Genomic DNA, 19,215 nt, shown 5'->3' with positions numbered 1-19,215 from the left:
GCCAGCAGGACCCTAAAAACAATCCAAGAGCACTAACATCAGCCAAACTTAAACTTTCTTTCCGAATGGCTAACTTAAACATCACAAATATGTTGTCATGCAACATGCAAGGGAAGCCAATAATGTGTGTGTGAATGAGATGAGGGTGAAGAAAGGAGGCTTCTTACCATTTCACCTTTACCACCAGGACTACCATTAGTCCCGGCAGGGCCCTAGAGAGAAAAAGAGAGTATTAATAATCATGCAAATAGTGCACATATATTAGAAGTTGTTTATATATTTGCAAAATAAATTTATTAGCAGATGTTGTATTTTATAGAGAGTGATTCCTCCAACTATAGCACAACACATAAAAAGTTGGCAAAAAATTACCATTGAATAAATTAAAGATAACATAATCTTGTTCTGAATTATAATAATAAATATATAGAAGAGATTTTGATTCTGTTTCTTCTCCGAATTTTTCTGATCATGGTGATTAGTTTGGGGCACATTCTTTGAAGTGTCAGAAAACCATCCATCTTCTAATTCAGTGTGTGTCATGTAAACATGAAATTCCTAAGTTCTAGAAGACTGCAAACCTCAAAAACTACCATTTCCAGTACTGATTAAATCAGTATTTGTCACAGTAGAGTCACTGCTGAGCACTAAGCAAGATTTTTTTCAAAAAAAGTAATTTTAATTAATAGCAACATTAAAATATATGCTTTCATGAAATAAGCGTAACAACACTCTCCCTCTCAATGGCCATATTGACTACTTACAGGAGGACCTGGAGCACCAGCATGTCCCTGAGGTCCAGTTTCTCCTCTTTGTCCAGGGGCACCATTTGACCCAGGAGATCCTGCAGGTCCAACTTCACCCTAAGAAATAAGCCCTAAGTAGTCAATTTCCCCTGCCACTTCTCATCTCTTAACCGATTTACTCTTCAGTCTTATTTAAACCCATCTCTTCAAGGCTGGAGTAGGATGACTCTATACTCTATCTAAAGCCAAGAATCATTAATTATAAAGGCAAAAAGAAAAAAATAGTAACTATGTGTGTGACTGTGTTATCTCTGTTTCCCATAAAGTGACTGGAAAAATAAAAATAGCATCAGAAGAGATATCAAGATAGTTGAATATCAGATAAATATAACACGCTTTTGGAAGCAAGAAGGTGGGTAAAGGGGATCCAATACAAGGCAATGCAAGGAGACAAGGTTTCAGGTGGTGACACACAATAAAGTATACAAATGTCATATTATAAAATTGAATGCCTGAAATTTACATTATGTTATTAAGCAATGTTTCCCCAACAATTTTAATTAAAAAAAATAGGGCTTTAAACATCTGTACGGATAAAAAATATCCACTTGATTTGTGAAAAAAAGTTATTTTCAAGAAGCAATCCAACGATTTTCTGTTGTCTCCAAGATATATTTTATATTCTTCCATAGAAATACATGTTTACCTTAGCACCAGGGGAACCAGGGAATCCTGCAGTTCCAGGAGGACCAGGTGGGCCCTGAAAAAATTAAATACCATTCAAGAGCTCTTAATCAAGACAAAAAAAACTAATACTACTATTAATAATATGTGAGCACATACAAAATACAGAAGACAATTATGCAGATAAAATAGTATTTATTATTCACGGATGAATATTATGTGGAGAAACGAGGTGATAAAATACAAAGAGAGTAATATCCAAAGTAGAAAATTTGGCTCTCCTCCCACTCCTGACTTCTACCACAAATGCTGTGACTTTGTGTAGGTTACTTGGTCTTGAGCCATCATTTATAAAATAGGGGTAACACTATTATGTATTTTGTAGGGCTCTTAATCATCAAATCCAATAATGGCCGTCAACTAACATTGTTAGCATCATACAGATGTTAGCAATTGGCCAAGTATAATAAGGAATTCTAGAATTTTGTTTATGGGTTTAATACTTATAGATTAACTGTTTCTAGATTTTATTTATGGGTTTAGTGTCATTTTGAATAGGATGTTTATGAACAATGGTGAGTTTTGGTTCTCTAATCCATATTATTCCAACATTCCACAACCCATAATCTCTCATTATCCTGAAGCAAATCAGGGTTAGATAAAAAATTACTTACCGGTTGTCCATCACTTCCTCGAGCACCATCATTACCTCGAGCCCCCTAAAAATAAAAATTTATCTTAAACATCTACTTAATTCTAAAAGGCTGGTGACAAGTAATATTTTGACTAAAAATTCTGACTCAATCAAGTTGATTTTTCCTCAAATATATTGAAATGTGCTCACTAATTATACATATTTTAGAGTCAGCTTGTTGAAGTCTATATATACATATGTATAGCAAAGATCTAATGTAAAAGGATTGGAATCTATATTTTAAAAACTGAATGTGAATTAATGGCTCTAATAACATATACAAAGTTAACACTTAAAAAATATCCTCAACAGGAATAATGACTACGAAACACTTGTTTGTTTCTCTATAAGTATGCTAACATTTGATGGAGGTGACTTTAAGTGCAATTTCATAGAAAAGAAATGTTTCTGCAGGTTGTCACAGCCTGAAAGCATGGCAGAGACACTTATCAGTGAGTCTGGGTTATAAATGTGCTATTTTGGTAACAATACTCACTGCGGCTCCTGGAAGTCCTGGCCGTCCTCTCTCACCAGGAGACCCTCTTGGACCCTACAGAATAAAATTGAAAAGTATGGTTATATTTTAAACTTGAAATGTACAAGAACAGTTGCTAAGGGAGAAAGACAGGTTGGCAGTTAGATGGAGGTTAATAGTAAAACTAAAAATTATATGATAAGAAACATAATTACCATGGGTCCAGGAGCTCCATTTTCACCCGGAAGACCATTTTCACCCTACAAACATTAAATGTGTTACTATTTTGTATAACAAAAAGAAAATTTTTATTCTTTAAAATTTTTATTTTTTAAAAATCAAATACAATTTCAAGAGCCCTTAATCAAATAATATTATAAAAAATTATGGCACTGGAGAAAAAGATATGCATTTTAAAAATATAAAATTTTTGTTAGCAATTTTTTTATTTACCAGAGATCTCAATTTACATATTTTAAAAACTTGAGGACTAAACAGAAGTAATCAATAAGTTACTCAGGGATGCTCAATTATTTCTACTTTAAACAGTTCAAGTTATCAGCTTTCATGGAAGCTTTAATAGAACATCTCAATTAGTCACTATTATTCAGCTCCTAACATAAAAAAATTGTAGTGAATTCCAGAAAAAGTTAAAAGCCAAAATATAAATCTTAAATATAGCTACAATAGTTAAGTAAATTTATTTATGAAAATGTGATTTTGTTGCGATTCACCTTTAATCCAGGAGCACCTGTTTCACCCTTTTCTCCATTTCGTCCATCGAAGCCCTATGAAATGTATAAAAATAGTAAAAATATTAAAATCTGTTAATAATACTGAATGGTTGAAAACTTTATGTTGAATTTTTTATAACTAGCTGTTTCACAGAGAAATATTTTCAACATTCAATTAAATAATTTAGAATTCCTTTAAATGAATTAAAGATATGAATATTGATTGTATAGGGAACTGTCTGAACTAATCAGAAAGTAAAATTTAGTCCAATTAGGAAGCTGTTTTAACTTAGAGTAAAAAATATGTCAGTTTCATAGATTTTATTTCTATTAAGCTGATAGATTTTGAGCTCAGTTGTTTGAATCTACTTAATGCTTTGCAGAGAATAAAGTTGCTTGATTTGATCTGTAAGTCATATTGACTAAGTCAATGAATAATACAGTTCTCAATATACTTTTATGTTTTTTTTCTGATAATGGTGATAAGAAATTAAATTATTCTTTCTCAAACCTTTCTATACACTTAAAATCAGCTCATTTACTTTGTATAAATTAGCTAGTTTGGCCAACAAATAAAGTTTAAGACAAAAAAAAAATCAAACTAGTTGTCAGAATCAACTATTTCTGGCACATAGTCAATGGTCCAATAATATTGGTTAGGCAATTAACATTGTCATATGAAACAGCTTATAGTCAGTTTAGAATCTCTACTTACTCTGTGTCCTTTCATACCAGGGAATCCAGGCATGCCAGCGGGACCTTTCATACCCTAAAAATAATGAATAGAAAAGATTTTAATAAACCTTCAAGTAGAATCACAATCCAATAGTAAAATGCTTTCTAGTTAAGTTTAGTCCAATTTAATTATATAATGATTTTCAAGCTAAGATCACTGTGATTACTTCAATTAATTCAGTGGATGCTGAGGACTTACTGGAGGTCCAGGCAATCCTCGTTCTCCGGTTCGTCCGGGTCTTCCTGATTCTCCCTAGGTGGAGAAATAAATGATACATAGATGTTTTTATAAGAGAAAATACATCGTAGCCAATTAATGAACTGATTAATTTGCATTTTTCACACCAGAGATTTATGAAAATGGTTAGGGTAAACGTAATTGTGAGATTAGTTTTCTTAATAGAAGGAAGAAGGAGGGCTTCTCCCATCTCTATGTAAATTTATGAAGAATGCAGGCATTTCTCATAACTGAAATATTATGACCACCTCTCAATCCAATGAGAAGAATTTGTGATTAGAAATTAAGTGGGAGAGGAAGAATAGCATAGTATTAAAGGCATTTATAAGTTTCAAAATTCATAAAGTACAGATATCAATTTCTTCATTATAAGAGGAAGAGAGAAAAAACTTATTTCTCCTCCTTTTAAGTGACATAGTCACTGAGTGAGTCTTCTTGACAGAGTCAAGTAGCACATTTGGGAATTCTACTAGTTTGAATTTAATAAATGGCATATGTAGTTATGAAAATACAATATAGATATTCAAAGAGTAATATAAGCTAAAATGTCATTAAAATATTAATGATTTTTGAGTAAGGTTGTCCTTCTGAAATTTCAGCATATGGTATATGCTGTTTAGAATATTCCAAATTGAATTTTGCAGTATCCCCATTCACTCCTTAAAAACGTACATCTTTTCCAGCAGGGCCAGATGGACCCATAGCACCAGGAGGTCCTGGAGGGCCCTGAAAACAAGGAAATAAAAAACAAATAAATCTGTAGATTTTTCTGTTACAGATAACTTATTATTATATATTATGTGTATTCCTGGAAAGAACTCCTTTTGGAAAATACTCTCAAAATTTCTCATCATAAAAATGGTACATTGAGTTAATGTTATGTCTATATTATATTCAGTTTTTACTGCTTGTTAAACTTATTTTTAATGAAAATTAAAAATATCATGCATCTATGTTTTATACAACACATGTGTATTTATAAACTCAATTGCACTTCTACATTTTTGAGATATTGAATTTTTAAAAATATAGGTATTTTCAAATATTTTAAAATATTAAAATAATTTCTCCTTACTTGCTTACTTATACAGCACGCTTTCTTGGAGAATTCTACTAGATTATGTTTATTTATAGTAACAAGTTTTTAAAATTATATATCAGAAGAATAATTATGAAGGTGAACTGAGTGGCTATAGAAAAATTAAAAATTAAATGTATGTTTAAGAGAGAGAGGATTTATATTCATACTAGGAATTGGACCATTGTGATGGCTAATTAGCCAGAAAATTTCTAGATTAAATAGTAAGTGTCCTAAGATATTTAAACCATTCATAGTCCAAAAGATCTTTGAAACTAGTTCATCTATTATAAAAATATATTTTCTTATTTTAAAATGTGAGCATAATTTAATCTATACTTTGTAAAGATCTTTAATTATGTTTTATAAAATGAAGATGGTTTCTATATAGAATTGTCAATATATTAAATATAGATATAATTGTTACTTACTGAAGGACCAGCTTGCCCAGGTTCACCAGGGGGACCTTGGTATCCTGGAGAACCCTGGTGGGTAAAATAATATGTAAATATTTTAAAAGTAACTTAATCTTTATATGATTTATTTACATTTGGAAGATAGTATGAAATCAGGATTTTTAAATGTAGTCAGCAAATTTCATTCCAGTTTATAAAGATTAAAATCAAGCTCTTCAGATCCAAATAAAGTTAACTTATTCCATTTCATCCACTTAATTCCATTAAAATTGAATTGTTTTAAAATTGAAGTCATACACATGTAAATTAAACATGTGGTTTAATTTTATCAAAGTTTTCATTTCTAATAGTTGCTTGTGGAAAGGAATTAAATGTGAAACCCCAACATCTTTGAAGGAATGATAGTTTCTTGGTCGTTACTCATCTACTTAATTAGGATTATGTATGCTGAAAGAGCTAAATTATAGCAATATTTGTTTTGACTTGATTTATATAATATGAATGAAGAAAAAAGCACCACTAATGGCTATACTTACAGGAGAGCCAGGATGACCAGATGCACCAGGAGGACCAGGAGGGCCTGGGGGACCCTGGAATGTAAATTTGAAGGATAAACACAAAATAAATGTATCTGAAATATACTTTATTCAGGCATCAAAGAGATGCCTCTGTTTAATGATTCTGACATCTTTAAAAATGTGAACAACCTACCTTATTATATAACTATTACATTCAAGAGTATGATTACATTCAAGAGTATAATTAATTGTATTAGATCTACAATGAAGATATTACAAAAATGTCACTCTAAATGAAATTCCTAAAAAATCAATAAAAATTATTGGTAAGTACTATAAAATGTTGGCCTGAAAAAAGAGATTCAAAATCTGGAAAAATCCATGCAAAATACTATGAAAATCCCTTCAATATTAGGATACTAGTACTGGTGAAGAGCACTTTTTTACCTCTTGTAGAAAAGTACTTATCTGCATACTATACCTCCCAGTTTCTAAAATTAATGGTGTAAATCAACCCCAAAATTCTTAACTACGCCACTGAGTTATGCTGACAAAAAGATTTAGATATGCATATGAGAATTATCAATGTATGGGATAACAATGAATTACAATTATAACCAACAGATTTATCATTTTTCAGAACTACAGATTAAACTAGGAAATTTTCAGTTTTGAAAACTGCTATTTCTAAAGATTATTAATAAATTTATAAAACATTAGTTTTTAATTAAATTTCCTCTTATAACTTTTTTTTGGAATGTTAATCAGTAGTGGCTTTTTAATTTTTTTTTTTTAGTAAAAAACTTTATATCTGATTGAGGAATGGGATTTATAATGTGAGTGAGTTGAGTAAGACCAGATATTTACTTCGTTAATATAATTCTTCTGCTTTGAAAGATACAAAAAAATCACAACTCCGAAAACTTTAGAGATTTTTAAAATCCTCCTTTTACAATTTACCTTATACCAATTTTAAGGATTTTTTTTTAACTCCTCATTTGGATCTATTAGTTAAAAGCTTGTCTCCTCTAGTTTTAGAAGTCACAAATATGGGATCCAATGATCTAGGCAGCAATCCTCCATAGTCCCCAAGAATCTAGAGTCATGTTTTGTTTACTCTTACATACATTTCACTGGCAGTGAAGTGATAAACTTCCCTACTGTTGCTTCTCCTGAAAGGCTTTCTACAAGGGTCATTTACACAGAACACCATGCATCATGTGTACATGCCTAGGTTTCAGTGCTTTTTGCTATTTGCTTCTATAAAAACTCTAGGTCATTTACATTGAGAGAAAGTCTTTGGGCACAATGTGAATAACTATCATTTGCAATAGGTAAACTTAAAGACTTGATGAATTCTGGAAATAATTGTATTTTTATTTCAGAATTTGAGGCAAGATAGATTGTGATACTGGACTTCATCACTCAAAATGTGGTCTAGAAAGTAACATTTAATTAATGAAAAGATGTTAGAAGAATATTCTGAACAACTTAAGTGAGAAAGAGAAAAGTGGAAATAAAAAATAACATTTGGTTAAAATTAGGGAACATATGAGTGTGAGATCTAAGCATAAAGGCAGGTGGGCCTCTGGTATAGATTGTTGTATAAAGAAGAAATGAGTGGCAAAACAGGCATGAAGAAAGGTAGTGAGGAAAAAATGAGTTAAGAGAGAAGGATCATGATAATCCTACTATATTCTTTCCCAGCCTTGATAGAGAATAAACTATTTTGTACAACTCTGTGATAATACAGTATTACTAGTAGAAAAATCATCTGAGATTTAACAAACTGGAAGGCTAAATAATGCTCTAAAATGCTGAGGAACATTTATACATACAGCTGGCCCGGGATAGCCTGCGATTCCTCCTCCTGCTACTCCAGACTTGACATCGTATGACTCAAACTGGGGAGAATAGTTCTGTAGCAAAGAGACCAGATAGATATGATCATTTTGATATATAAATCATAGTTCATTTCAAAAACATTTAGAAGTGTATGCAATTATCGATTGATATAAAATTTCTGAATGCCAGAATATGTGGTATGTATTTAATTATCTTGCTTAACCTCTCTCTCTGTAGCTCTAGATATCCTACAGAAATACTTGCTTATGGAATACACAAATTGTTCAACTAACTGTATGCAATGTTAATCTCAAATAATTTGTTCTTTTAGGCTCTTACCCAAAATATTATTTCTAAGTGATATCTACAGCATTAGAACCATAGGATCATAGACTGTTTGAGGCTGAAAGAGCCTTGAGAAAATATAACCTGACCTTCTCATTCTGAGCAAAAAAAAAAAAAAAGTCAAATTATTTTCCTAACAGTTAATAATGCAAGTAAAAGTTGTATCCTCTAGCTTCTGGTTAGTATACTGAAGAGGTTCACCAAAAAATAAATATTCCTATGAAAAATAAGCATAAGAATAATAGAAAGACTCATGTGTTTATTGGACTTCTTTGAAGATTATTCTGTTTTGAATGGTAGGCCTAGCAATGGGTTCTGTTTGGTACCAGGATAAGAATAAGTTAGACAATAGCCTTTGCTTCCTTTTGAATTGATATTTGAAAAGTCATTTTTAAAAAAACTCCTAGTGATTTGTATATGTGTTTTCTAATTTCCTCTAACTCCAACATAGCAGAAATTTTGTTTTATTTGTTTGGTTAATTGTTTTACATGCAAGGTTAGTTGGTGCCATGCTCTTTAGGAGGAGCTGTGCTCTGAAGGCTTGGCAAGAGTAGTTGCACAGGCTTGAATAATGTTGACTTGAAGGCTATAAAAGTGTTCACAGCTCTTTAACTACTTTTTGTTCAAACTTTCAGAGGTTTTACTATTGGGATTATAAACAGAATAAGTACAGTTGCAGTAATTCTTATATTCTCTGGGTTAATTCTTTTGGGAGTTGATTGTGCATTTCTCAACATTCCTACTGAGAATTTGGAAAATTTTGCAAAGATATAGTAGCAATAGCATTAGCATTATGAGGAAAAGTAAATATTTATAAAGCACTTAGAATAGTGCCCAGCACTCTTAGCACTAAATAAGAATTTGTTAAATATATAAAATCAAAGAATATACATAAGGAACTCACAAAAGATAGATGTAATATAGGATAAAGAAAAGGAAATGAAGTAGATAGTTTTAAAGGGGGGAATTTTTTGTCATGGAATTTATTACCTGACTACCAGTGGGGCACGATTCACAGATTCCAGGGGGGCCAGGAGAACCAGGGGAACCTGGTTGTCCTGGAATACCAGGATCACCATTTCTCCCAGGAATACCAGGAGGGCCCTAAAAAAAAAATCATAGATAAAAATGAATAAAACAGTGAAAAGTCTTAGTGACTCAGAATCTTTATCAATTGTAGCTTCTCTGCTTTATAATATGAGAAATCAATACAAGTGAAACATTTTCTTGGGAATATACACATTTTTAACCAAATCATGTGAATAATTACAATGTCATTTATTCCTTTGTTTATTGACCTATATTTTATTTTTCAAATTGATAATGGAAATGAAGACCTTATATAAAGTGTGGGAAACTTGAATCTTTACATGTACAATTACAGATTCTCAGTTTAAGTTATTTTGTGTCATTATTTAAATATATGCTACTCAAGGAAATCTATGAATGATGAAATTCAAACATGGAAAAACTATTAGACAAAAAAACAAACTACTCAAAGAACTAATTTTATTCCACTAATTTCATTACTTACTGGATCTCCTTTGGGGCCTTGAGGTCCGTGGCCATTAGGAGGGCGAGTAGGCTAAAAAATGGAAAATAAAAACAGATTGAACAAGATATAGAAACAATTTCCCAAGAAATGTGTCCCAATTTGCATAATTATTTCTTATCCCAAATCACGACGAATCCATGGTTTTAAACTGGAATGTTTACCTGTTACATGTAACACCAACAAGATTGTTTGACAGACATTACTGTCATTTCTTTTCAAGCTCCTATAATATAGGAACTATTTATGTGTTTAAATATAAATCTTGAAGATGTACAGATTTTCTTTAAACTCACAGCTGTTGGAGGCTGTGGGCAAACTGCGCAACATTCTCCAAATGGGATCTCTGGATTGGGACAGTCTAATTCTTGTTCGTCACATATTATGTCATCGCAGAGAACAGATCCTGAGTCACAGACGCATATTTGGCATGGTTCTGGCTTCCAGACATCTCTATCCGCATAGGACTGACCGAGATAGGAGCATCCTCCATCAACAACTGGAAAATAAGTAAGGTCGTGTGATATTTCCTTATGTTTTGCTGAAATGTGTTTTTCGTTATGCTGTCACGACTATTTCCAATAGCAAAGTGAAGATTCTTTGAAACAAATAAGTTCTTCCTTTCATTAAACTAATTTGTGAGTGTGTTCCTATCAGCATGCTTGTACAAGAAAAAAATCTATAAATTAAAGCTTCAAGAGTATCATATTTTCCCTGTATAATTTATTAAGTAATAAGAAATTACTTAAAATATCAAATCTATTTATTAACATCACATTGGCACACCATAGTAAATTTTCCTTAAGGCCAGTAAGTATTTTATTTCATTTATGGTAAGAATTAAACACCAGTGGAAATCATGCAAACGTTTAAACATTTATTTATTAACTGTGCAGTTGAAAATCAGCTTTTCTACCCAATTGCTATTCTTTGCTTTAACAGTAGATGGGAGCATTAAACTATAAAGATGATTTTGTCATTACTTCTGAAGACTTCTGGATTTTATTAACCTAGTTGAGAAATTCGGGAGAAAACTCAGATACTCTTGGCAGCATAACACTCTTCCAGATTCCTGGGAAAACTTTAACAAAGCTTATTGTATATATTGAATATCATTGTTAGCTGTGTTTGGTATTAGCAGGTCAACATGCTATGACATAATATACTGAATATGGATATAAAGAAGTTTCCAAATTACAAAAAAAAAAAAAAATTAAATATTCGCAAGAAATAAGTAAAAGTAATAGGGAAAAATATGAATCACAATCAAGTGTATTTGTGGCTTTTTAAAAATGGTCAAAAATTTGCTTCAACCAAAATTTTAGACTGTTTCCTAATTATATGTAAGGTACTGAAATTTCAGCAGCTATTATGAATGAATCATTTTAGGGGTTGCCAAAATATAATCTGGTCTCAGTTCTTAGAGCATTAGCTATGGATTATGGTTAAATACAACTTTGGTTCTTGAGGATTTCTATGATAGCTTGCCAGTAATTGAGTAAACAAATAAGTTTCTAAATAGCTGCAAACATTTTTGCAAACAACAAATGATATACTGTTCAGTATTTGTATTTTTGCGAAAAGCAAAATTTTATTTTCTCAGAGCCCAAATCTTTAAAATGTCTGCTGAAAGAGGCCTCCTTGGAGGAGGTAGGTAGTTAACAACTTTTTGCTGCCTTGTGCCAAGAAGCCTTTGAGTGGGTCCCATGATTTTTACATCTGGATACTACAAACGGCCATTAAGATCACCTCTTTAAGTTCCCATTTCTATATCCTTTCCATATCTGACGTAATAATGATTTAGGTTCATGCTAAATACTTTGGGTTTACAGATTCAGCTGGTTTAGTAAAAGTTCAAAGAAAAGGAGAATTTCAAAGCCCATAGACTACAGAGTGCTAAAATTGCCTCTACTCCTTGTTTCCATTTATGTGCGCAGTTACAACTTTCATGATCTTGTGCAAAACCCTTAACTGAATCAAAGAAGTTTAAAAGTTTATTCTTTATGTTCCAATTATCCAATGTGGTCTATAGCTAATAAAAGAAAGCATGATCGTTTTATTGCAATTTTAAGTAAGTGGGAAAGAATCTATTTATTTTAAAAAGTTATTCTAGTTTCTCTTCCATGTTTGAAACAGATACATGAGAACATTGGGAAAAAATATTGTCTAAGCTTTTAAGGAAACATTCCTTTATACTTAGTGAACATAAAAGCTGAATGCCAAATGCTTACCTAATGCAAATGAAGTAGGACTATTTAAATGGTATTATGAAAAATATGCTTCAGAGAAGCACAATCTTTTTCATTTTATGAACAATAACAATATGAGGATCTAAGCATAAAAAACATTATTCTGTAAACATAACTGACATCTTAATTTAAGAAATAAGTTCAGTGTTTTTTACAAAAGTTCTGAAAGTTTTAATGAGATGAAAGACTGTTCAATAAAATTGCATGAAATACTTTCTTTGATCTTGGCATTGGCTTCTTTTTCTTAAAAAGAATCATTTAAAAACTTTCTCTAAATTAATTTTATATGAAATGTCCCAACAGATTAGTTTTAGCTTAGTATTTCCCCATTAATAATGTGAATTTCAGGCTTCCCAGCCCCCTTAAAAATACCACTAGTGTACAGAATGTTGACTATAGGCAGTAATACTGTATTGTATGCTTTAAAATTTGCCAACAGACTAGATCTTATGTGTTTTCACCACACACAAAAAATGGCAACTGTGTGTTGGCTGTATTAATAAACTTGATTGTGGTAATCATTTCACAATGTATATCAAATCACATTATACACTTTAAATATATACAATTTTATTTGTCGATGATACTTCGGTAAAACTGAGGAAAAATACTACTTGTTTATAGTAATGATTCAGCTCTGTCTCTGGATCAGGAATATCCTTCCATGTTTAACACAGGATCTGTGTTAGAAGAAATTGCTTATTAAATACTAATGGCATATTAAAGGCAAATGAGGATAACAGTCAAAGCTATGGTCAAGCATCTCACATTTTAAATATGTTCTTAATGTGCCTTAAAATTAACATATTTTTCCCTATGTATTTATCTTCCTACGTTTATGTCTCATTGAAGGTATCATCACATCACTAAAAATAAGTATTTTCCATTTGCTCTGCAAATTATTAAATAAATGAGCACAATATTGACATTAAAATTGTAATCAAATTTGTTAGAATTGTATTAAACCCAATGTTACATAAATGAAAATTGCTTATTAAGCATCCTGTTTCCAAATTTTATTAGAAACCATGTGCATTATGCTTTTTAAGACACAAAGTTCTCAATATAAAAGTTTAATTATTTTAGAGAACTTTTTTTTAAAGTGAACAAGTAATAGATTTTCCAATTACTTCCTCTTTTTTTTATTGCTTAAACTAAGACTCCCTGTTCCAATTTGTAATTAATTTTAAGCTTCACCTCTCATGTCACTTGATGTTTCTCTTCCTTATTACAAAGCACTGTCCTAAAATAAATTTATCTGTGGTCACACAATCAATGCATTAGACTAAATCATCTGCTTACCGTGTTCTAAATTACGAAATAAAATGAAGTTAGTATATGATATAATCTGCTCAGCTTTTTTTGTATCCCAGCTCTCTGTTTTGGAACTTTGGAGAAAAATAAAACCAAGTAACATAATCTGATATTTTCAGATATATTTAAAGCTTTTGTTTATATTTTTAGTGTTCAAATGTTAGTTTATGCTAATTTTATTGTTGTGACCAAAAAAATAAGCAAATTATGTTTGCCTTAATTCCATTTTTGGAGTAAAAATAATATGCCCTAAAAAGTATCTAAATTATTAATTTAGCTTGAAAGACAAGTTTAATATTTTTCTCTTCTTATTGATAGATGTGATATGTAAGTCATCATAACATTATTTTCCTGTTACTTTAGAAAGTTGAATATTTTGTAAGTGTATATTTTATAAGTTGAATATTTTGTAAGTGTAAGTTTATATAGTTTCCACCTAAAATATGTTTGACTTTTAAATGACACTAATGTTTGGAGAACATACATTTTTATTAAACATGTTTCTGCTGCTTTTATATTTATTGGAATATGTTAAAATATGGTAGTTAACAAAAAAGACTTTGAAGAAAGTATCTGTAGACCTTTATAGGTGGATAATTTCAATTTTAAAATGTTGTTTTGCATGGACAAGGTAGATTCTGCTTATTCTTGTTCTACCTAACTCCCCCCAAATCTTTATGAATCATCATTTCTAGATATTTTCTTATTTTATTCTTTATAGAAAAATGATTTTTATGTCTCCAATTAGAAATTTCCTTTAAGTTGATTAATATTTTGTCCTGCAAAAGATAAAATAGAGAATTAGAATTAAAAGTATCACACATCTAACAATCAGCAATTGCATTATAATATAATCTTAGTGACAATTATAGGAATAGTAAAGAAAATATATTCTACTTGTTTTATTATAGTTGGCAAACATCTTTAAATTTTATCTTACCTTCCTTATCACTAAGTCACTAAGTAGTTTAATTTCTTCCTTACAGTAATTTTATATTCCAGTGTTAGTAAAACTAATATTAGACAGAGCTTATACTGTATCCCTTATGTTGTAGGCACTGTTCTGAGTGCTTTGCATATCTATTTTATTTAATCTTCCCAAAGGCCCTAAGACATAAGTACTATTGTAATCCTCAATTTACAGATGGGGAATCTGAGACACAGAGACATTAAGTATTTTTCCCAAGGTTATATGGTAAGGAGTAAAGCTAAGATTTGTACCTAGAAAAGCTGTCTCTAAGTTTGACACTCTTAACAACCACATTCTAGTCCCTTTCTGCAGTTTCAAGGTCAGGGTAGGATTAAAGGAGCCAACTTCACAGCTCTATCCCATAATGGTTTCTAAACCCTGAAAGCTTAAAATCAGTCTAAAAAGGTAAATTTTTAAAAAAGAGTTACCAGTTTTCTATAGAACATCTTTTCTATTTGGTCTCAAACCAAGAAGTTAACATCCGGAGTTGAATTCTGTTGTTTATTTTCTGTGACCTTATGAAACAGAGTTTTATCTCTAAGGCCACCCTAATGACATCCAGACCACCAACAGGATTAAACTGTGACTGGAAAACCTAGCATCCCTTTACTATATAGAGAGAAGTAAGATTCCAACAGCAACAGCAACAAGGACAAACAGATAACGCTTCTGTATCCAATGCAAAAAAAAAATTGTTAGGATGTCTAAGACATTGATTTTCGGAAAATATAGCCACTAAACAGTTCATATTAGTGAATTTGTAACTTCATTAGAAGCTTCTAAGTTTGGACATTATGAACACTGAGGCTCCAAAAAGTATTTTTTCTGATTTTAATTAACTTGAAAAACATGGTCCCTGTTTGCCATCTTCCACACCAAATGCTATAGAAAACAAAGTTGCAGAAAGATAAATGCCATTTACTGAAGCAGTAATTTCTCAATGTGAATTTTCAAAGCAAATTTAATTTTTAATAGTTTCTGAATCCTTTATCTTTGATTTTTGCATCTTTTGAGCATTAAAATTTTTGCCCTCTTCTTTGAACTTTTCATTTTGTTCATTAAGCTTACAGTTCTTGACCTCAGTTATGGAAAATACAGGGATTTGTTAATCTGAAAGGAATCCACTTTCTGCTGTGTTTTCATTAGGCACAGATAGAAATTCTAGTGGTTAACATAACTTCCCAAACTGCATTTAACAAATGATTTGTGAATATCTATCTCATTTTTTCCGTTGTCATCTTGACATGAAACAAGCAGTTTCCCCTTTGAAAACTGTATTTTTTCTACCATATGACTCCCCACTAACCACACACACTTTTTTTTTTTTTTGAGTGCAGAAAACAATGGAACTAAGCCTTTTTCCCAGGAAAAATGTTTTACAAGAAACAGTCCACTGAGATGTTTCCAGAAAGTTATTGTAGACCTGGAAACTTTACAAATGTTCTTCATGTCCAGCAAAGGCAATAACATCTTTCGTGTTTAAACTTAACTCTTAAGCAATCCACTTTAATCACTTCAAGACAGTGATATCATTTGATGTTACAAAATAAAAGAACTGGGCTACAAAATCTTTGGAACTCTGTACCAAGGAAAAGTCATCCACAATGAAACCCATGGAGTTTCGGTAGATGGCACTCTTCTCCGAATGACAACTCTGTACGTGTGGAATAGGGTCTTTTCTGAGAAGCTATCTTTTAGTCTCAATTTACTTCTGAAAAACTTATAGCCAGTGGTTCTTGTTTTTTAAATAAGACTTGTAGATAAGACATCAATCTAGGAAGCTTAATTAGTTAAAGGGCACATAATCACACTTTCTTCTCTCCCAGAATTGTTCCAAAGGCTTTGCTGCCTCTTATAATACTGAGATGTTTAATTCCAAAATTTAATCACAATATCTATTTACCCACAGGCCTTTAGATCATCAGATGCTGAATACTCTGGAGGTGATAAGGAAATGCAAGGTATCGTAAATGAAAAACACGAAATTTTGTTTTAATACTATATTTACTTAGAATTTATATTATTACAGAACTGAAGAAAATTTCTGGTTAAATCATAAGTGATCCTCTTGTTTAAAAAATAGATTTAGCAATTCAAAATTGAGTGCTTAATAGAAAGCAACATCTACTTTTTTTCACCTTTAGAAATTCATTAACTTGTACATTTTCTAGGACTATACACACACACACACACACACACGCACACACATATATATTTTAGTATCTCCTTTCAATGACAAACTTTACAAAAATAAGAAAATTCATATACTCTGAACTTAATGTATATTTTTTTCTCTAATTACCCAGGATTTAACAGAATTTTGGTTCTAACATTTTCTAGTTGGCAATTCCAACTAAAGCACTGAATGCATGTTAGATGTCTTGACACTAAAATATGTGAGCAATTATGCATTCTCTCCTCTTAAAACTACAATTGTTTCTTGTGATTTTATGTTAGATTTTTTCCATTAGTTAAGTATGTTTAATTTTAGGGGCAATACAAAACAGAAAACTTGAATGCTACTTGGTCTGTTACAAATTCTCTTGTTAAGCATAATAGAAAATAGAATCTTGTAACTTGTAGTAAAGAACTGATTCTTTGCGTCCATTTACAGTTTTGTAATTCTAAAACAATGAAAGGCCCACAGTTCATTGTTACAGTGGAATTATCAGAATGGCAAAAAATAAGCTCAAACACTTTTAATTAAAATAAAGTTTATCTCCTTGTCCTAATTAAGCAATATTATTTAGTAATATATATCTATCCATTTATCTATCTACCTGATAAGCAGTGCTAAAATACTTATGTTAAATAAGGACTACATTAGAAACTTGAAAAACATTTGAAAAAGTCATTATATGTTATATATGGAGTAGTTATGTGTGAAATTTTGAAAATGACCATAACTTCAAGCTCATTTCTAAATAGTCTTTAAATATTGTTACCATTGTGTGTGAATATGTGTATTTGACAATATTTTATCAGAAATGTAGTGTTTAGTATTTAAAATTCATACATATAATATTTTTAAATCTCATTATAAAATACAGAATCCAGCTGTGTAACCTTTATGTTGGCATTGGTTATGTAACTGCCTGACAGCCACTGGGCGGTAAGTCTTTGTGCTTAAAATTTGGCATGTTTATAAACTACAGGAAATATAAAACAGACCACATTTCTCCATTGGTGGAATAAAAAACATGAATTAAATAGAACTTTCACAAATTTGTAAGATCAAAATTCTCTGTGAGGACATGTTTTATGTTCCAGAAAATTCATGTGACCAGACTAGAAGTTAGTGTTCATTAGGGCTGTGCTGTTTCTCTCTGGGATTCTCAGGGCATATGTAAGAAACCTATACCCCAGAGCTAAATCTAACGGTTCTCAATGTGCTGTATATTCAGCCTCAGCCACTTCCTGGAACCTCTCCAAAGCTAATCCACCAGCAGAATTTTCTTGTAAAACCTATAAGGAACATAAGATGCCCTATCTTAAAATATTTAAATATTTTTTTCATGGTAAACAAAAACAATAAGTTGAAAAAAATTCCTTTCAATTTCTTTTGAACTTAAAAGCACACAAATATATCAGCAAAATTCCATAGCTATTTATTATTTTCTGCAGCTAAAGAGAAAAAGGAAAATAAAAAGAATTTATGTGGTATCAAATATTTTTTCTCTCTAAAATTGGATTTAGAAGAAAAATAACCATAGTGCTTATAAAAAATTATATCCACCAGGCAATTACAAATATTTTGTCAATTTTTGAACTGAACACCAAAGGTTTGTAGTGTTTTCAATAATTGAGAACTGTGATTCCCCCACCGCCCCCCCACCCCGAAATCAGAATCTAAGAGCCTGAAAAAATGCAAAAATCTTTAATGAGGTGGGGGTGTGGTAACAGTCATTTGGTATTCTAGCCAAGAATTGGGAGTTGTAGCATCTTCTGGGAGGGACAGAATGGGGGGGAAAAGTGGAGAGAAATGAAAGAGGATGAAAGATTGACGATCCTAGGGAAATTAAAGGGGAGAAGGCAGAAGGAAAGAAGAAAAGAGATGGAAGGATAGGAAGGACACATGATGATGTGGGAGGGATGCTAGAGGAAGGGAAGAGGGAAGAGAAGGGATGGGCTGCCTTAGGAAGGGGGTGGGGCGATGAGTGAAGGAATGAAAAGGGGGAAGATGTACAAAGGAGCCAAAAGAGGTGGAGAGATAAGGAGGGGAAAGAGAGGGAGAAAAGGAATAAGAGGGAGAGGAAATGAGAGGAACAAGGAATATGTGTGTTTCCTTTCTTTTGTGGCCGTGGGCTGAATGTAATTGAAATGTCATTGGGTGTTTCCCACTTACTTACATATATATGACCTGTGAGAACATCAAAGATATTTGGTACTAAAAGCAAAGAAAACCACTTTCAGACACCATGTTTGCAAAAACCATAGGTTTAAATTTAAACATTTTTGATTTTCTGCATATAGAAATTGATGTGTAATGATTTTTTCTAATTTAACATTTAAATATTTCTATGAAAGTGTGTATTCCAATTCATCCAGTATTTTCGTGACTAAGAGAAACATATGAATTAAAAGAAATATTTTTACATAATCAAATAATAAGAAAATTGTGG

General features: G+C 31.3%; 1 protein-coding gene across 1 annotated transcript in view; it reads right to left on the bottom strand.

The window, feature by feature from the left end:
* COL3A1 (collagen type III alpha 1 chain) overlaps nt 1-19,215 on the bottom strand; it is a 38,718-nt gene that overhangs the window by 18,476 nt on the left and 1,027 nt on the right. Inside the window, 17 exon segments of the mRNA XM_006921276.3 lie at nt 2-12; nt 168-212; nt 765-863; nt 1,453-1,506; nt 2,105-2,149; nt 2,621-2,674; nt 2,815-2,859; nt 3,334-3,387; nt 4,049-4,102; nt 4,268-4,321; nt 4,979-5,032; nt 5,816-5,869; nt 6,337-6,390; nt 8,157-8,237; nt 9,499-9,612; nt 10,043-10,093; nt 10,357-10,559. Of these exon segments, the coding sequence (XP_006921338.1) occupies nt 2-12; nt 168-212; nt 765-863; nt 1,453-1,506; nt 2,105-2,149; nt 2,621-2,674; nt 2,815-2,859; nt 3,334-3,387; nt 4,049-4,102; nt 4,268-4,321; nt 4,979-5,032; nt 5,816-5,869; nt 6,337-6,390; nt 8,157-8,237; nt 9,499-9,612; nt 10,043-10,093; nt 10,357-10,559 (1,126 nt within the window).

The sequence above is a fragment of the Pteropus alecto genome, unplaced genomic scaffold (genome assembly GCF_000325575.1).
Source record: "Pteropus alecto unplaced genomic scaffold, ASM32557v1 scaffold3, whole genome shotgun sequence".
In the NCBI taxonomy this organism is placed as follows: Eukaryota; Metazoa; Chordata; class Mammalia; order Chiroptera; family Pteropodidae; genus Pteropus; species Pteropus alecto.
Note: the sequence above shows the minus strand (reverse complement) of the source record. Positions and strands in the feature narration are given on the sequence as shown.